This window comes from Coregonus lavaretus (assembly GCF_964263955.1).
Source record: "Coregonus lavaretus genome assembly, chromosome: 8".
NCBI classification, from domain to species: Eukaryota; Metazoa; Chordata; class Actinopteri; order Salmoniformes; family Salmonidae; genus Coregonus; species Coregonus lavaretus.
In genome coordinates, this window is record NC_139995.1 from 8208230 (window position 1) to 8228034 (window position 19805).

General features: G+C 42.6%; 2 protein-coding genes across 2 annotated transcripts in view; both read right to left on the reverse strand.

Annotated features, from left to right (window-relative positions):
- Positions 1-946: 946 nt before the first annotated feature.
- On the reverse strand, positions 947-2519 carry hesx1 (HESX homeobox 1; the record flags this gene model as incomplete). Its single annotated transcript, XM_084166916.1, has 4 exons — positions 947-1054; positions 1712-1813; positions 2103-2287; positions 2381-2519. The coding sequence occupies 4 exons, from the start codon at positions 2517-2519 to the stop codon at positions 947-949; spliced, it is 534 nt and encodes a 177-aa protein (XP_084023042.1).
- Positions 2520-5572: 3053 nt separating this feature from the next.
- The window catches only part of LOC311133587 (DCC-interacting protein 13-alpha-like), a 32217-nt gene continuing 17984 nt past the window's right edge, over positions 5573-19805 (reverse strand). The window contains 22 exon segments of the mRNA XM_084167103.1: positions 5573-6540; positions 6742-6831; positions 6933-6983; positions 8881-9027; positions 9209-9245; positions 9331-9505; positions 9626-9678; positions 9831-10016; positions 11952-12043; positions 12293-12349; positions 12479-12521; positions 12677-12865; positions 13081-13239; positions 13415-13497; positions 13978-14028; positions 14031-14126; positions 14291-14349; positions 14457-14498; positions 14721-14808; positions 15293-15364; positions 15773-15832; positions 15996-16094. Of these exon segments, the coding sequence (XP_084023229.1) occupies positions 6385-6540; positions 6742-6831; positions 6933-6983; positions 8881-9027; positions 9209-9245; positions 9331-9505; positions 9626-9678; positions 9831-10016; positions 11952-12043; positions 12293-12349; positions 12479-12521; positions 12677-12865; positions 13081-13239; positions 13415-13497; positions 13978-14028; positions 14031-14126; positions 14291-14349; positions 14457-14498; positions 14721-14808; positions 15293-15364; positions 15773-15832; positions 15996-16094 (2085 nt within the window). The 3' untranslated portion in view covers positions 5573-6384.

Below are 19805 nucleotides of genomic sequence, written 5' to 3' on the forward strand. Positions count from 1 at the left end.
GGAAATCATATTTTATTAGTGTAGAATAGAGTCAGAGTAGGGGGAAAAGGACTAGACTAGACAGAGAGAGAGAGGGGGCAGGAGAGAGAGCAAGAGAGAGAGACAGACAGAGAGAATTGTTTGACATTCCTTAGCACCCTCCTGTGTTAAGGCAGTGAAACTGCAGCCATACCCTGTTAGTAGAGTAGTGGGTTAGTAAAAAGGTTGCCTATATTGGTTTGAGTTGTAAACTTAAATTCCCTGTTCCTTATCTTTATCATGCCACCACAAGTAGAGATATATGGGCCTACTTCTTTAGTTAGAAAAGAGAGGTTCCGGTGCCTGCCAAGCATAAATGCAATTATCTGAAATTTGGCCAAACATCTAATAGGCTAGCAATGTAGCAACCAAATCAAATACCATGCACCAGGGATTTAAATATACTTTTCTTTCTTTCTTTTCACAACGCTTTCTCTACAGTCTACACCTTTATACTCTCTCCTTCCTGTTGCCTGCAGGGCAGGCTGCCTCCCTGCTACTCCTTTGTCTCTCACTCCCCTAAACTTAATTGCCTTGCTGAGGCTCTACTGAAGGAGACAAATTAGTTCCTACCGGGGTGTTTCTCTAACAATAAGGAGAGCTTATCTCTGGATGTTCTGGGAACACCCGGAACCTGCAGCTGCTTGCAAACTAAATCATTTAATAATCTACATTTTCATAAATGTTTTCTATTGTTGGAGAAAATAAACATTTTGCCAATATAGCTCAATAAACTGAGAAGAAATGCTGAACCCACAAATGTATTTGACAATGGTCTTATCTGTTCATAAACATTTTAGCATACCCTACAAAAATTTACATTTACATCATAGAATATATTAAATATATGTATAGAGAGCGAGAGAGAGCAAGAGGTCCTTAATTAAGGTAATTAAGGCCCCTATAAGGTCTGTGTTTATCACAAGGACTATTCCCCTTCTTTGTCCTTGAGATCTGCGAAGGCTTTTTTCACCATGAGGAACTGTGACTCTCTGTGAGAACGTTTCAGCTTGGCTCTGCGATTCTGGAACCAGATCTGTGGAGAACGGAACAACGTCAACAGAGCTTTTTAGAACAACCTTAATGGTGTAAAACAATGTGGATTTTATCAAAAAATAAGCTTTTGTATTTATAAGAGCATGAAGATACCTGTGTAGTAGGCTGTTGCTGTAATTACACATTTTACATTGACATTTTAGTCATTTAGCAGACGCTCTTATCCAGAGCGACTTACAGTTAGTGAGTGCATACATTTTTCATACTCAGCCTCTTTTTTTTTTTTTTTTACATGTTACATTGTAATTAACAGATTTTTAATTTCATGTTTGTTACAAGAAGAAAGAGTCCCTATTCTGTGTAATAATAAGAACTGTTGAACTGTTACAATGCAATTATAATGCAATAATCAAAGTAGAATGCAACAACAATTAAGTTAGGCCATGCAAAGTTGATTTACTGTTTAACAAATTAAATACTTTGAAAAGTGAGCAAATATTTTTAAAAATATATAATTGTGTGTATATATATATAAATTCATATGAATCAAATGAATTGTTCAAAAACCTGTATTTTTTGTATTTATTTGTTATGTGATGTGGGGCATCTGTTGAACGGTAAATTAACTCTGTTAGGCCTTAGTGTAAAAACATCCCCATTTTAAATGTCATTTTGAAACTGTTGATTTTAGGCCTACCTGTATTCTGTCCTCATCCAGATGTAACCTCTGAGCCAGTTCTTCTCTGATGTCAATACCCGGGTATGCGTTGATGAGAAACACACTCTCCAAGACTTCAATCTGCACCCCAAGAAGAAATCATATCAATAAATCATATCAATCAAATTGTATTACCATGAAAACATTTGTCACAAATTGATACTCATTTGTCACAAATGTATATACTGATAACTGTAACCCTGCAGCAAAATCCCAGTTATGGCATCATACAAAAAATAAATAGGTAAAATAAAACACTTTAACTGCACTTCAGCCGATATATAGGCTAATATCGATAATACATATGTTATTAAATGTTTTGTTATTGACGCACCACGATGCTTAAAACATTTATTTATTTATGTTTTACCTGTGTGCTACTGAAAGCCGTCCGCGGCCTGCGCCCAATGTACCAGTTTAATGTTCTCCTGTAGGACTCCGTAAAGTGTTGTTTACATTTGAGCTTCTGTTCATCTTCTTTCCCCTTTATCTCTGAGGAAGGCTCCGATGGTCTATTGACTATGGTGTGACTTCTCTGTTGCGTTGGTTCCAATTCTGAAAAACACCAGACAAAACCCAATATAACTCCACAGACAATGACATCAATTATTATCAGAGTTTACTTGAGAGAAATAAATAGTATTTTACCCGTCCAGGGTCGATACAGCTTCACAGACACATTGCGTAGTTCTGGCCTGTCCAAATCTAACCCAAGGATGCTGTCTATGGTGAAAACTGGCTTTGCGTCAACCAGCCTGATCTGGCAACTAACGGTAGATGAAGCCATACTGTCAACCAACTCTCTTCTGAAAAGTTACTGGCCTCTGAAAGCTGGCTGCTCAGGTGACGACTTTTAAACGAATCAGGGAATTTATACGTCACTAATTAAAATCAGAGGTTCTAAAAAGTTTAGCATGTGAATCGAATACCCCCCACCACTGGGCGCGTTGAGTCGCAGGTAACCCGATTCAGATTAGGGGGGTTGCAAATAGGCCTAGGCATAACGGTGTTATCTCTTTAGGACAGTGGATTCGTTAAACCTAATTTTATAACTGAAACAAAAAAACAGTGCCATCCTTTTCTTCAAAACTACCAAGGTAGAAAATCAAACCCATTCCCACATGTCGCCAAACCTGGGCACCTTTTCAACTATTTTAGATAGGCCTACTGTCTGCAGTCGTCATTATGCGGGGCTAGTCAAGTATCACATAATCCCAATCCTAATAATAATCCTCTAATACTATTAGTTTTAATCCTGATGAATATTCTCTCATCCTGCCGTTGTGATGCATATAGGACGGTGAATTATGTTGGGGACAAACAAAAGCCGTCAAAGCGGCAGGTTGACGTGTTGCTGGAAATTCGTGTGTAATATTTGTTCCTCCTCGAATCGACCTATTCAACAGCAGATTAGTGCTCGCCTTAACGAACAGAACAACGGGAGCTTTAAACAAATAGCTCACTTGTTTACTTTTCGCTCTGAATGGAACGGAGAGGATTCGGACACAAGGGATGTCAATGTGCACGGGCGCGCCCAGTCTTTTTGTTTTGAAAGAAGAGCAATACTTAATTGGCTACTCTAAGAAAGAACAGGCTTATTTGCAGTCTATAGGCGCGCGCGCACATACACACACACACACACTCTGAATCAGGAGAATTAAAACACAACCCTAACCCTTGAATTAGTGTATATTTATTGTTGAAAAGCTATTTAGGACACTGCAACAGTAATCATTGAAGTATATACAGTAAAGATGATCATATTCCCCCCTGCATGAAGTACGAAAGTGCAGTCCCCCATATTAACATCTCAATAACCCAGTTTACTACTCCCAAAACCTTTCCCCAAAATCGAAATAATAAATAAAATATTCTTCTGGGATATCAGTTCTATTTATATAAACCGAATCAATTTCACTTGGTTGATATGATAGTTGTATTCTCTATTAGTTGAGCTGATAAACTTGCAGTCAGAGCTCAGAAAAAACTTACATCATAGCAAAGGTTGAGGAACACTTCTAAAAAATGTCCCATACATAGCATACATATGTAGTGCACTTCTTTATACAGAAATGATCTGAGAAACATACAAACCATTCCAATACATTATGGATTAATTTAGCACATTGTAATACAGTATTGTTATTGCTTCAACCTAGCAGATTAATACATTGACACCTCAGGCAAAAGTCTGATTCATTTATGAGCATACCACTATTGGTGTTAGGGGTACAATGTCAAAATCGCCATCACTCGAAACAAAACATGGTTCATTGAAATGGTAGTAATAATTTGTTATAAAAAAAATTACTAACAAGGATGTAAGTGACAATTATTTATCTTCATGATAGGATCCAAAGCACATGCAAACCTGTTAGCTAACGGTAAGAGGCTGAATGTAGACAAGGTCCTGAAGCAACAAAGCATCCCCAAACCATCACACTACCACCACCATGCTTGACTGTTGGTATACGGTTCTTACTGTGGAATGCAGTGTTTGGTCTTCGCCAGGCATAATGGGACCCATGCCATCCAAAAAGTTATACTTTTGACTAATCTATCCATTGAACATTCTTCCAAGAGTGTTGATGATCATCCAGGTGTTTCCAGGTGCTTTTTGGCAAACTTGAGTCAACCTTTTCGAAAAGATGGGTCCCATTATGTCTGGCGAAAACCAAACACTACATTCCAGAGGAAGAACCTCATACCAACGGTCAAGCATGGTGGTGGTAGTGTGATGGTTTGGGGATGCTTTGCTGCCTCAGGACCTGGACGACTTGCCTTAATAGAAGGAACCATGATTCTGCTCTGTATCAGTGAATTCTACAGGAGAATGTCAGACCATCCGTCTGTGAGCTGAAGCTGAAGCGCAGCTGGGTCATGCAGCAAGACAATGATCCAAAACACACAATCAAGTCTACATGAAAATGGCTAAAAAGCAACACATTTGAAGTTTTGGAATTGCCTAGTCAAAGCCCAGACCTAATCCCAATTGAGATGTTGTGGCAGGACTTGAAACAAGCATTTCATGCTTGAAAACCCACAAATGTCGGTGAGTTAAAACAGTTCTGCATGCAAGAGTGGGCCAACATTCCTCCACAGCGATGTGAGAGACTGATCAACAACTACAGGAAGCATTTGGTTGCAGTGATTGCAGCTAAAGGTGGCACAACCAGTTATTGAGTGTAAAGGGGCAATTACTTTTTCACACAGGAATTGGGTGTTGCATAACTTAGTTAATAAAATAAATAAAATAAGTATTACTTTTTTTTGTTATTTGTAAACTCAGGTTCCCTTTATCTAATATTAGGTTTTGGTTGAAGATCTGATAACATTCAGTATTAAAGATATGCAAAAACAGAGAAAATCAGAAAGGGGGCAAATACTTTTTCACAGCACTGTAGATTATAAACTGGGTGGTTTGAGCTCTGAATGCTGATTGGCTGACAGCCGTGGTATATCAGACCGTGGTATACCACGGGTATGACAAAACATTTATTTTTACTGCTCTATTTACATTGGTAAATAGTTTATAATAGCAATAAGGCACCTTGGGGGGTTGTGGTATATGGCCAATATACCACGGCTAAGGGCTGAATCCAGGCACTTTGCTTCGTGCATAAGAACAGCCCTTAGCCATGGTATATTGGCCATATACCACACACCCTCAGGCCTTATTGCTTAATTAGACTATATGTATACTGTTTACACAAACAATACAGAAATCTGTTATTACAGTATTAACATGTGCAATGTCTTCCCACCATATTAATACACTCTATAATCTCTAACTTTTAGAAAGCCATAGTATTCAGTCAGAACTGCACCTGATTTTCTAAATAAACAAAACCAGAAAAGCATTATTTTAATTCTTCTATATTTTCTGCCAGTATACATCTATATAATTGCGAGTATAAAATACATTATAATTTACACAAGGAGGAGAATGATCCGGAAAGATTATATTGACTGTTCAGTCACAGTTCTTTTTCTACTCTTCTTTTCTTAGCTAGTGGGGTCGTTTTTTCTCATTTTTATGTTAGGAAGTATTTATTTTCCTTGCACTCTGAATCCTGTTCCTCCATTGACCAACAGTAGGAGCCAGAGGTGAGCCCAGCCAGAGAGAGGCTGTATCTGTGCAGGCCCATGGTTGCGGAGCCGAGGTGGGGGTCTGGAGAGGAACCAAGTCCACCTCTAACTGTCTGTTTTCATGGGGTACTACTTTGTGGTAACACATCGTCAAGCCTGTCCCTTGTAGCCTGGGTGCGAGTCTGTTTCTACTCTCTTGCCAACTCCTTATGGAATTGTCATGCAATTGTTTGGCTTGACAATGACAATGGAGTAGGCAAAAGCACAAACAGATCTGGGACCAGGCTATGTCCCTCGTGGGTGTTTCTTCTGAACAGCACATTGGTGGGTAGCCTATCCAGCAGAGGATCAAAGCCAGCAGTTGCATCGCTGATGATTTGCGTAAAAGTTTAACTTAGGCTCAACTTGGTGAAATTGTCCCCAACGGTTGCATCTCTCAAGGTCTCCTCAAGTCACCTCTTCAAGTTGCCTCCCTCCATTGAACATTACTGACTTCCAGTGGTTTGGTCAGCCAAAGTAGTATCCAGTGAAAGCTAACAGTAACATCTCTCCGTTCCATTCTGTTAGGCCTCTGACTCTCCCTTCTCCCGCTCCTCCACTCCTGCATCACTGTCCTCTGATTGGCTGTTGCTCAGCACCAGGAACTGTCCGTCAGTGCCAGCGGCAAGGGGGGTGGGGCGACTGAAGGCAGCAATCAAACGGCTCTGTTCCTCTAGGTCCTGTGGTTTCATTCAGATTAATTGATTAATCAATCATTCAGTTTACTGTGACATGATCGAACACAGAGGGTAGTAAAGTTATGATTATAGACAGGAAACTGGTCAAGATAGGCGTTGATTTATAAGTCAACGAGAATAGGATACTATATTGTAAATTTTTTCAATGGAAATTGATACGATTTTCTGGGACACTGACAGTACCTTTTCTATCTGTTTCTGTTTACTCAGCTCCTCCTGCTGTTTCTCCTTGGCCTTGTCCTGCTCCTTCCTCTTCTCCGTAGCTTTGCGATCCTGAATCAGCAAAAACATTAAAACAGTAAAGGTCCCACATGAGTAACGAAGATTCATCTTAACAAATGAATTCCACTAGAACAGAGTCTCACATTTCTTACCATCTCTGAGTGGAAAGCTATCTGTTTGGCCAGCCCCACACTGTCACAGATCTGAAAGGAGAACAACAACATACACTCAGAGATACAGTGGGGGAAAAAAGTATTTAGTCAGCCACCAATTGTGCAAGTTCTCCCACTTAAAAAGATGAGAGAGGCCTGTAATTTTCATCATAGGTACACGTCAACTATGACAGACGAAATGAGGAAAGAAAATCCAGAAAATCACATTGTAGGATTTTTTATGAATTTATTTGCAAATTATGGTGGAAAATAAGTATTTGGTCACCTACAAACAAGCAAGATTTCTGGCTCTCACAGACCTGTAACTTCTTCTTTAAGAGGCTCTTCTGTCCTCCACTCGTTACCTGTATTAATGGCACCTGTTTGAACTTGTTATCAGTATAAAAGACACCTGTCCACAACCTCAAACAGTCACACTCCAAACTCCACTATGGCCAAGACCAAAGAGCTGTCAAAGGACACCAGAAACAAAATTGTAGACCTGCACCAGGCTGGGAAGACTGAATCTGCAATAGGTAAGCAGCTTGGTTTGAAGAAATCAACTGTGGGAGCAATTATTAGGAAATGGAAGACATACAAGACCACTGATAATCTCCCTCGATCTGGGGCTCCACGCAAGATCTCACCCCGTGGGGTCAAAATGATCACAAGAACGGTGAGCAAAAATCCCAGAACCACACAGGGGGACCTAGTGAATGACCTGCAGAGAGCTGGGACCAAAGTAACAAAGCCTACCATCAGTAACACACTACGCCGCCAGGGACTCAAATCCTGCAGTGCCAGACGTGTCCCCCTGCTTAAGCCAGTACATGTCCAGGCCCGTCTGAAGTTTGCTAGAGTGCATTTGGATGATCCAGAAGAGGATTGGGAGAATGTCATATGGTCAGATGAAACCAAAATATAACTTTTTGGTAAAAACTTAACTCGTCGTGTTTGGAGGACAAAGAATGCTGAGTTGCATCCAAAGAACACCATACCTACTGTGAAGCATGGGGGTGGAAACATCATGCTTTGGGGCAGTTTTTCTGCAAAGGGACCAGGACGACTGATCCGTGTAAAGGAAATAATGAATGGGGCCATGTATCGTGAGATTTTGAGTGAAAACCTCCTTCCATCAGCAAGGGCATTGAAGATGAAACGTGGCTGGGTCTTTCCGCATGACAATGATCCCAAACACACCGCCCGGGCAACGAAGGAGTGGCTTCGTAAGAAGCATTTCAAGGTCCTTGAGTGGCCTAGCCAGTCTCCAGATCTCAACCCCATAGAAAATCTTTGGAGGGAGTTGAAAGTCCGTGTTGCCCAGCGACAGCCCCAAAACATCACTGCTCTAGAGGAGATCTGCATGGAGGAATGGGCCAAAATACCAGCAACAGTGTGTGAAAATCTTGTGAAGACTTACAGAAAACGTTTGACCTGTGTCATTGCCAACAAAGGGTATATAACAAAGTATTGAGAAACTTTTGTTATTGCCAAATACTTATTTTCCACCATAATTTGCAAATAAATTCATAAAAAATCCTACAATGTGATTTTCTGGAAATTTTTTCCTCATTTTGTCTGTCATAGTTGACGTGTACCTATGATGAAAATTACAGGCCTCTCATCTTTTTAAGTGGGAGAACTTGCACAATTGGTGGCCGACTAAATACTTTTTTCCCCCACTGTAACAGAAAATGACCATGGGTAACAGTAGACACACATGCAAATGCCTTCCTTTTGCCACAACATGGAAACTATACGCTGTTTTAACTGATAGTGCCATCACTACACAGACACAACATGCTTACTCCTAGCCAGGACTTGTTGCTGACCATAAAAACACATTTGCATGTGTGCTTTACCAGGAAACACTCTATGCCCTATTTACAGCCTTTAGCTACCTACACATCATGGAAGAAGAAAGGCTACACAGCAGAGCAGAATCTACCTTTTCCCCATCATTGTTGGACTCAAAGATGTAGCAGACAGTGATTGGTTGTCCGTCCACCCTGCCTTCTGCTGTCTGCAGAACAAATCCAAACAGACGCTTGTTCTCCTGGTGGGCAGCACACAACACCACACTGGAGAGAGGGAACTGGGGGAGGGAGAGAGAGCGGAAGAGGGAGCGAGAGCGGGAGAGAGAAAGGGAGAGGGGGGGGGCGAAAGGCAGGAGGGAGAAGGAAATTAAGAAGTCACGTGAAACATCAAGTCTAGACTAGACAATCTCATGCATCTTGACAGTGATAATACGTCAAATCAATCAGTCACATGCCTACCCTCAGCCGTGTGACTTGTGTCTGAGGATCGATTAGCCTGAAAACAAAACAACACAGAGGATAAGCCTGAATTGAATGAATTTCCATGACTGTATAATAAGGGCAAAGAGCTTGTCTCTCACTTGAGGCATTCGCAGGTGACCAGCAGGTGAGACTCAGTCATCCTGAAGATGTTGTGTATGGCCCTGGCTGCTAGGATCTGTCGCATGGTCTCATTGATGACGTCAGAGCTGTCTGCATTCTTCACCTCCATAGAACCCAGGAAACGCACAATGAACAGCTGGTGCAGGATAGAGTCTGGGTGGACACAGACACACACACAAACACACTGTCCATTTTATTTGATTTTTCATGGAAATTCATCTTTAGCTTTTAACCTGACCACCTGAGAAACACACTCACAAGAGGGACACCTACCTTCACTCTCCTCAGCTGGTGTGTCTCCTGATTCACCAAAAGGATTGGTCCTTCTTTCAAAAACAGGGAGCAAAGAAACACACCCGCCTCTTAAGAACACGACTGACACAGTGTAGTAGACTCAGAACTATTTTCCATTCAACAAACACGATGGGCTAGTCCTGCCTATACACCGTTAAGGAAGCCCTGGTTAGTTAGTACCGACCTGCCCTGTCCGGCAGCCTTGACCTGTCCTGTGTCCTCCTCGCTGACTGGAGAGATGATGTCAAACTGGATGGGCGTGTTTGGAGCCACCAGTGCGTCCAATGAGAGGACTGAGAGGGCCGGGGAGGGCGCCTCAGAGCCTGCCGAGCTCACACTGCTGGCCCGCGCTGCCTGCGGCCGCCCTTGTCTACGGAGAGATGTAGAGATGGATGGATGGGACCGAGGGAACAGAAAAGAGATGGAGGTTAGAAAGATGGAAAAGAGGGATGCTAGCTGCATTTAACATAAGAATACAGGTAAAGTGAGGGAAAAAAGTATTTGATCCCCTGCTGATTTTGTACGTTTGCCCACTGACAAAGACATGATCAGTCTATAATTTTAATGGTAGGTTTATTTGAACAGTGAGAGACAGAATAACAACAAAAAAATCCAGAAAAACGCATGTCAAAAATGTTATAAATTGATTTGCATTTTAATGAGGGAAATAAGTATTTGACCCCTCTGCAAAACATGACTTAGTACTTGGTGGCAAAACCCTTGTTGGCAATCACAGAGGTCAGACGTTTCTTGTACTTGGCCACCAGGTTTGCACACATCTCAGGAGGGATTTTGTTCCACTCCTCTTTGCAGATCTTCTACAAGTCATTAAGGTTTCGAGGCTGACGTTTGGCAACTCAAACCTTCAGCTCCCTCCACAGATTTTCTATGGGATTAAGGTCTGGAGACTGGCTAGGCCACTCCAGGACCTTAATGTGCTTCTTCTTCAGCCACTCCTTTGTTGCCTTGGCCGTGTGTTTTGGGTCATTGTCATGCTGGAATACCCATCCACAATCCATTTTCAATGCCCTGGCTGAGGGAAGGAGGTTCTCATCCATGATTTGACGGTACATGGCCCCGTCCATCGTCCCTTTGATGTGGTGAAGTTGTCCTTTCCCCTTAGCAGAAAAACACCCCAAAAGCATAATGTTTCCACCTCCATGTTTGACGGTGGGGATGGTGTTCTTGGGGTAATAGGCAGCATTCCTCCTCCTCCAAACACGGCGAGTTGAGTTGATGCCAAAGAGCTCGATTTTGGTCTCATCTGACCACACACTTTCACCCAGTTCTCCTCTGAATCATTCAGATGTTAATTGGCAAACTTCAGAAGGCCGTGTATATGTGCTTTCGTGAGCAGGGGGACCTTGCGGACACTGCAGGATTTCAGTCCTTCACGGCGTAGTGTGTTACCAATTGTTTTCTTGGTGACTATGGTCCCAGCTGCCTTGAGATCATTGACAAGATCCTCCCGCGTAGTTCTGGGCTGATTCCTCACCGTTCTCATGATCATTGCAACTCCACGAGGTGAGATCTTGCATGGAGCCCCAGGCAGAGGGAGATTGACAGTTCTTTTGTGTTTCTACCATTTGCGAATAATCGCACCAACTGTTGTTACCTTCTCACCAAGCTGCTTGGCGATGGTCTTGTAGCCCATTCCAGCCTTGTGTAGGTCTACAATCTTGTCCCTGATATCCTTGGAGAGCTCTTTGGTCTTGGCCATGGTGGAGTTTGGAATCTGATTGATTGATTGCTTCTGCGGACAGGTGTCTTTTATACAGGTAACAAGCTGAGATTAGGAACACACCCTTTAAGAGTGTGCTCCTAATCTCAGCTCGTTACCTGTATAAAAGACACCTGGGAGCCAGAAATCTTTCTGATTGAGAGGGGGTCAAATACTTCTTTCCGTCATTAAAATGCAAATCAATTTATAACATTTTTGACATGCGTTTTTCTGGATTTTTGTGTTGTTATTCTGTCTCTCACTGTTCAAATAAACCTACCTTTAAAATTATAGACTGATCATTTCTTTGTCAGTGGGCAAACGTACAAAATCAGCAGGGGATCAAATACTTTTTTCCCTCACTGTGTGATCAAGAAACCTCTAACTACAGTAGGGTCAGGAGTTTTTCCAGACCATGTGACTAAACCAGGAAAAACACTAGTCTCCAAGTTACAGGCTAGGCTAGTTATCGACTGTACTGTATATAACCAAGGCCTAGAGATTTTGGTAGTCAGATCAGGAAAAACTCCTGGCCCTAATAATGAAGTGTATGATTGTGTGAAGAGAGACGGTTCAGACACCCACGTGCTCGGCCGCATACTCTCATGCCTCTGCTGGAAGGAGGGAGACGGTGTCACAGCCTCAAGAGCTGATTGGTTCACTCTGGCTGCGATTTCCTGCCAATAGAAAGAGGGCATTTCAGCAAAGAGGAAATGTGCTTGACAACAGCTCGGCAAGAGAGAGAAAGAGGGGAGATGAGATTCACACTAACCACATCCCATCCCAGACATCCAGCACTGGCTAGGTGAATGTCACACCATAGACACACACAGGGGTGTTGGAGCATTGCTCTATCTATGATAATATGTACTAAATATAAAGATGATGCAAGCACAGGCTTTTCCAGAGCATAGCATGATATTCACCTCTGGGTTCTCACTGAGATAAATCCTCTTTGAGATGTTGTTAATCGTTGCAATCCACTGAGGGAGGAAAGAGGAGCACAGGACAGTGTTATTAGGAGATACCACACCTACATTATACAGTCAGACGGAAATGCATACATTTATACAATACATCTACAATACATTTCACTAAAACTGTTGTCTCACCTCTTCACAATCCTTCCTGCTCTCTGCCTGCAAGATGGCCACTCTAAAACAAAGACCGAGCACATCAGTAACTTCTGTGGAAATAATTATTTGTTGTGACTAAGTTAGAAAGCTTCATAAGCTGTTATAACTTGGTAATAATACATCTTCATAAGCTGTTATAACTAGTTTATAAAGCTTTAATATGTAGTCATTTACTTCTTGCCGTCGAAGGATGTGATCTGGAAGCAGAAGCGTCGGTCCTCACAGTCCACGGCCATGACGGAGCAGTTGTCTATATCCATGACCAGACCCCCCGCCACATCCCCCCGTGCCTGGCTCATCAGGTTCCCTCCCTGGGTGAAGAAGTACTGCCGGTCCCATGATGAAGACACTAGGCCCGTTTTACTTAGGGAATACATTCAGGAGTAAAAACATGGTTGAAACATATTGTCGTTCTGATGAAGGCATTTAGGACCGTATTCACTTTCACTAGAAATGAATAAAACCTTTTTATTTTATTTACTAATGCAAGTGTTTATTTAAAATATATGTTGGTCTTGAACAACATTGTTGCAGGACTGAGGAAGGTCAGTTTGTTTGGCTAGGCAGTTATTTCTTACTTGCGAGTGTTGAGGTAGCCGGCCTTGCGTGTGAGGTTGCGGTTGACAGGAACCTGGCTGGGGTCAGGGTCGGGCATGTAGAGGAGGTCATTGGCCTGCTCCATGTCTTGGATGGTCTGTTGCATCACATCCACCTCCCCGGCCATCTCCCTGCGGACACTGGACACAACCACACACATTACACGCCCGGCCGTAAAAACATTTGTAAGCAATACGTCAATTCCAACTGGCCTAACAGACGGAAAGATGGAGCAACCACCATTGCTGACAGCTATCCAATCTTTTCAGATCTCTACAAATTCCTAGGGGTTAGGGGCTAGGAGATTAAGCCTACTTCTGAACACTGGTTCCTATGTCGGTGAGGAAGTCTTCCCACTGCTGGGTGAGGTTCTCTGATCCCAGCTTGAAGAAGCTGATCTGGGAGATACAGAGAGACAGACATGCTGATCAGAGCATACACTTGAGCAGAGAGAGAGAAAGAAATACAGAGAGAGAGAGAAATACAGAGAGAGAGAGAGAGAGAGAAAGAAATACAGAGAGAAATACAGAGAGAGAGAGAGAGAGAGAGAGAGAGAGAGAGAGAGAGAGAGAGAGAAAGAGAGAGAGAGAGAGAGAGAGAGAGAGAAAGAAATACAGAGAGAAATACAGAGAGAGAGAAAGAAATAGAGAGAGAGAGAGAGAGAGAGAGAGATACAGAGAGAGAGAGAGAGAGAGAGAGAGAGAGAGATACAGAGAGAGAGAGAGAGAGAGAGAGAGAGAGAGAGAGAGAGAGAGAGAGAGAGAGAGAGAGAGAGAGAGAGAGAGAGAGAGAGAGAGAGAGAGAGAGAGAGAGAGAGAGGAGAGAGAGAGAGAGAGAGAGAGAGAGAGAGAGAGAGAGAGAAAGTAAGGCTGATGTACCTGTGCCTGCATGTATCCCAGCAGTGGCTCTAGCAGGGAAATCTTCTTCTTTTGTACTGCAGCGTGTTGAGGGCTGTGAAGTAGTGCATCATGGTCTGGTGCTGCTTCTTCCTGGAGGTGTACACATCCTCCATCACCTCGCCCTTCACCTGGAGAGAAGACACACACACGCGCGCGCCCACAGACATGCACACGCATGGGCACACACATGTCAGGTTTTATTTGGTGAGGAAGTTATTGTTACAACAATGTCATGTTATATTAATAAACATCTCCAATAAGAATATCAAGTTCCCAAAAAAGAACACTGTACCTTCTCATTGTCCCTCCTTTTAGAGAGACGGCTGTATCGGTTGATGGCCATGTCATGATCTGTAGACAGAGTGGTTATTACAATTACAACATGTGCTTGTAACAAGACATCATGCCATATCACAACAACATTTGTTTTCATGTTTTACTGAATAGTTCTCACTCACCATCGCTGGCTATCTGGAACACTTCCTTCAGGGTCAGTATCTCTGTAGGGGAGAGAGAGAAGGTTAACGTCCATTTCAAACTGCTCACAATCTGGCACTACCAAGCGCAGCCACCTTCAAACTACATGCCCTTGGAGACCAGGGTTCGATCCCCAGGTCCACCTCTTCACCATTCATCCCTGTGATCCGTCTCCATCTCTCATAAATGTAAATGATCTCTATATAAACAAAACAAAATGAGAATGGAACTCCTTAAAGTCTTACCTTTTAAGTCCCTCTCCTTAAACTGAGTGATGGGAAACATCATGGCATCAGCCAGCTGAGTGGACAGCACTGCATGACAGGAACTCAGCTGTGGGAGAGAAGATAGGTTAGTTACATTATTGAATATCCTCAGGGAAATGTGTCGTGTCGCTCATCGCACAGGTGGAGAGGACAGGTAGGGGAGGTTAGAGAGAAGGAAGAAAGAAAGATGGATGGGATGGCTTGAGGTGAAGAGTGAGAGAGTAGCCTTTGCGGGGGGAACGATGGGAGAGGTTAAGACAGAGAGAAGGAAAGGGAGAAGTTACAATGGACAGAATGGAGGAAGCAATAGAAGAAAGAAAGAGAAGAAAGAGCGGTTAAGATGAAGAGAATGGAGGAAAGAAAAGTAGGGAGAGGTTAAAGTGCAGAGTGAGAGCGTGTGTATAGTGTAGTGTAATTAAGAAAGGTCGAGATTACGACAGAGAGAAGAGAGAGAAGGTTAAACCAGTGTCATCCTATTTGAACAGCAGCGTGCCACAGTGAGGAGGAGGGGTTGATGAGGGCAGAGCAGCGGACCCGCTGTGTGTTCTCACCTCGTCTATGACTTTGGCAAACTGCTGCAGAGTGGAGCTCATGACCTCGTCGTCGCAGCAAAGTGGGAAACGCTGCAAAGACAGCCTAAAGTCAGCCCTAATCCATTTTACATTTGCGTTTTAGTCATTTAGCAGACGCTCTTATCTGGAGGGACCGAGTCAGTGCATTCAACTAATGTTCAAACCATAAGGTTTTCTTGGAAGATGCATGAAAAAGAGGAGCGCAAGCATTTCCTGAACAGAGAAAAACTAACTAGGGCTCAGTTTTTTCCTGGTCAGGTCACATGGTCAGGCAAAACTCACATTTTTGCCTGGCCCTAATGATATCGACAACAACGTGTTTGTATGTTTCACTTACTACTTAGCGCATCAATGTGCCATAGAAAACATAGCCTCATTGACAATTCAATGATAAATCGACAAAAATAAATGCATACTGTACATCATCCCAGCATGTTGACACTGAGAACATAGGCCTACCTGTTTCTCATACTCCTTCAGAAGTTTGGAGGTGAGATGGGTGGCAGCACTCAACTCATTCTGAAAAAGGAGTCATGTCAGTTTCATCTAATTTGCTGTAGGAGCAATATAAAGAAAAGGTGTGTGTGTGAGAGTACGAGTGCGTGCATGATTTGCATTTTTGCTTGTTTTTAAAAGCCTGAACACTAACTGGCATGAGCGTATCCCAGAGGTCATTGCTCACCTGTGCATCGTAGATTCTGTGCATGGCCTGGAAGAGCTGCTGGGAGTATTTAGATATAGCAGCTGCATCCTCCTCAAAAACACCGAGCAGGGAGCGCGTCTGGCAACAGAGAAACACACTGAATGAAGGAAGCACTCAACTCAGGAAACATTCAGGTTTACCTGAAGTAGGTAGTTTAGATGGCACACTTATGTCACCCTTGTGCAAGGCTAATCTGGTCCCAGATCTGTAGCTTTAGCCAACCCCTCTGACTATTGTAGTCATGCCACAGGTGGAGGCTCCTCACAGGAATGGGAGGACCATCCTACTCAGTGAATTTCATAAAAATAATGAAAATAAAAAATGATATCCTTTTAAAATAAAATTATACTAAATACTGCATATTCACGTCCCCAAATAACTGATTATAAAAACACTGTTACGCAATGAAGTTCTACAGTAGCCTCAACAGCACCCTCCTCTGGGTACATTGACTTCAATACAAAATCTAGGAGGCTCATGGTTCACCTTCTTTCATGGACTTACGCTTCGAACACACTGACTGTATCATTGTGTTTTGGTACACCAGAAGTACATTCATGTCCAATGGAATGCTGCGTTCGCCTTGCAGCATTGCGTTGCAGAGGCAGTTGCAGTGTGTTCTGTGTGGTGCATATGTTGGATTTATCGAACGTATGCGTCAAACTGTATGCGTAAACGGTTTGACAGAAATGGTAGCAGAAGGTGAATGTTGAACTTTTGTTGCACACATACAGTTGAAGTCGGAAGTTTACATACACTTAGGTTGGAGTCATTAAAACTCGTTTTTCAACCACTCCACACATTTCTTGTTAACAAACTATAGTTTTGGCAAGTCGGTTAGGACATCTACTTTGTGCATGACACAAGTAATTTTTCCAAAAATTGTTTACAGACAGATTATTTCACTTATAATTCACTGTATCACAATTCCAGTGGGTCAGAAGTTTACATACACAAAGTTGACTGTGCCTTTAAACAGCTTGGAAAAATCCAGAAAATGATGTCATGGCTTTAGAAGCTTCTGATAGGCTAATTGACATCATTTGAGTCAATTGGAGGTGTACCTGTGGATGTATTTCAAGGCCTACCTTCAAACTCAGTGCCTCTTTGCTTGACATCATGGGAAAATCAAAAGAAATCAGACAAGACCTCAGAAAAATAATTGTAGACCTCCACAAGTCTGGTTCATCCTTGGGAGCAATTTCCAAACGCCTGAAGGTACCACCTTCATCTGTACAAACAATAGTACGCAAGTATAAACACCATGGGACCACGCAGCCGTCATACCGCTCAGGAAGGAGACGCGTTCTGTCTCCTAGAGATGAACGTACTTTCCTGCGAAAAGTGCAAATCAATCCCAGAACAACAGCAAAGGACCTTGTGAAGATGCTGGAGGAAACAGGTACAAAAGTATCTATATCCACAGTAAAACGAGTCCTATATATCGACATAACCTGAAAGGCCGCTCAGCAAGGAAGAAGCCACTGCTCCAAAACCGCCATTAAAAAGCCAGACTACGGTTTGCAACTGCACATGTGGACAAAGATCGTACTTTTTGGAGAAATGTCCTCTGGTCTGATGAAACAAAAATAGAACTGTTTGGCCATAATGACCATCGTTATGTTTGGAGGAAAAAAGGAGACGCTTGCAAGCCGAAGAACACCATCCCAACCGTGAAGCACGGGGGTGGCAGCATCATGCTGTGGGGGTGCTTTGCTGCAGGAGGGACTGGTGCACTTCACAAAATAGATGGCATCATGAGGAAAGAAAATTATGTGGATATATTGAAGCAACATCTCAAGACATCAGTCAGGAAGTTAAAGCTTGGTCGCAAATGGGTCTTCCAAATGGACAATGACCCCAAGCATACTTCCAAAGTTGTGGCAAAATGGCTTAAGGACAACAAAGTCAAGGTATTGGAGTGGCCATCACAAAGCCCTGACCTCAATCCTATAGAAAATATGTGGGCAGAACTGAAAAAGCGTGTGCGAGCAAGGAGGCCTACAAACCTGACTCAGTTACACCAGCTCTGTGAGGAGGAATGGGCCAAAATTCACCCAACTTATTGTGGGAAGCTTGTGGAAGGCTACCCAAAACATTTGACACAAGTTAAACAATTTAAAGGCAACGCTACCAAATACTAATTGTGTATGTAAACTTCTGACCCACTGGGAATGTGATGAAAGAAATAAAAGCTTAAATAATCATTCTCTCTACTATTATTCTGACATTTCACATTCTTAAAATAAAAGTGGTGATCCTAACTGACCTAAGACAGGGAATTTGTACTAGGATTAAATGTCAGGAATTGTGGAAAACTGAGTTTAAATGTATTTGGCTAAGGGGTATGTAAACTTCCGACTTCAACTGTATCTAGATGATGCTGCATACCATTTTGCGCAATGACGCAGTCAGTGTGTTCAAAGCGTAACAGAGTAATTATGACGACTTCCGGAAGACGTGTTCCAACCTATCAGATCTCTTGCAGTATGAACTAACATCTCGCCCATCCAATCAAAGGATCAGAGAATGAATCTAGTACCAAAAGCATACGCTACAGCTAGCTAGCACTGCAGTGCATAAAATGTGGTGAGTAGTTGACTCAAAGAGAGAGGAAGACAATAGTTGAACAGTTTTGAACAAATTCATTTCTTAAATTAAGGAGAAGCAGCAGAGAGAGCGATATTTAATTGTATTTTTTCTTCTTCTTAGTTTACCTTTCACTTCGCTAATACAGCTAATTTAGCCTACTCAACAACCTGACTCAAACAGAGAGGAATGCTATTTATGTTAGCTAGCTGGTAAAGGCTATCCAACAATACAACTCTTCCAAGTCAAGATAAGCTTTCGGTTTAATTAATTTATTGCCACCGGGGACCACCAGTGTAACTGTTAAACTGCTTGCTGTACACTGTACTGCGTGATTGTACACATGGATTGGATTGTGGGTTTACTAACGCGTTAGTTCTAGTTTGTTGACTATAAAGTTAAAATGGTGACAACGATTTAGGCTGGTTAGCGGTTATGGTATGAAGGTTTGGCTTGGAGAGGTTTTTGCGCCTGGTCACAGACAGCTGTTGTATTATGTAGTGAAGTCCACAAGTGAAGGGAAAAGATGAGAGGAGGCGAGCGCGTAGATGCGAGAAGGAATTATACAATGAGAAAAGTGATGCTTTATGTGGCTGCTATGAAAGTGAACTGTGTGAGCGTGTGATCAGGGGTGTATTCATTCTGCCGATTCTGTTGCAAAACGTTTCTTAAATGGAAGCAAACGGAAGTAAAAAAAATCCCAAACAGGTCAATAATAGATGAAGACTAAATATGTTACAACTTCCCCCGGTCTCCCCTAATAATAGTGAGCATGCACCTTTCAACCAATTTCCCCCATTCTTCCCTACCAGCGAATGAAGGAAAGTTTGAGGACATTTTTCAATTAAAGTAAAAGGACAGTAAAGTCACAAGTAAAGTAGGAAGCCCAGGTTTCAATAGACGATAAGATAGTTTTTCTCAATCGCGTAGAAGCATTTTTCAGAACAATGTTGTCGATTTTCAAAACAGAGTCCACAAGACACAGAACAGTAAATGCGTTTTGCAAAAGTGGCGCAGTGGTCTAAGGTCGAATCCCGGCTCTGTCGTAGCCGGCCGCGACCGGGAGACCCATGGGGCGGCGCACAATTGGCCCAGCGTCGTCCAGGGTAGGGGAGGGAATGGCCAGCAGGGATGTAGCTCAGTTGGTAGAGCATGGCGTTTGCAACGCCAGGGTTGTGGGTTCGATTCCCACGGGGGGCC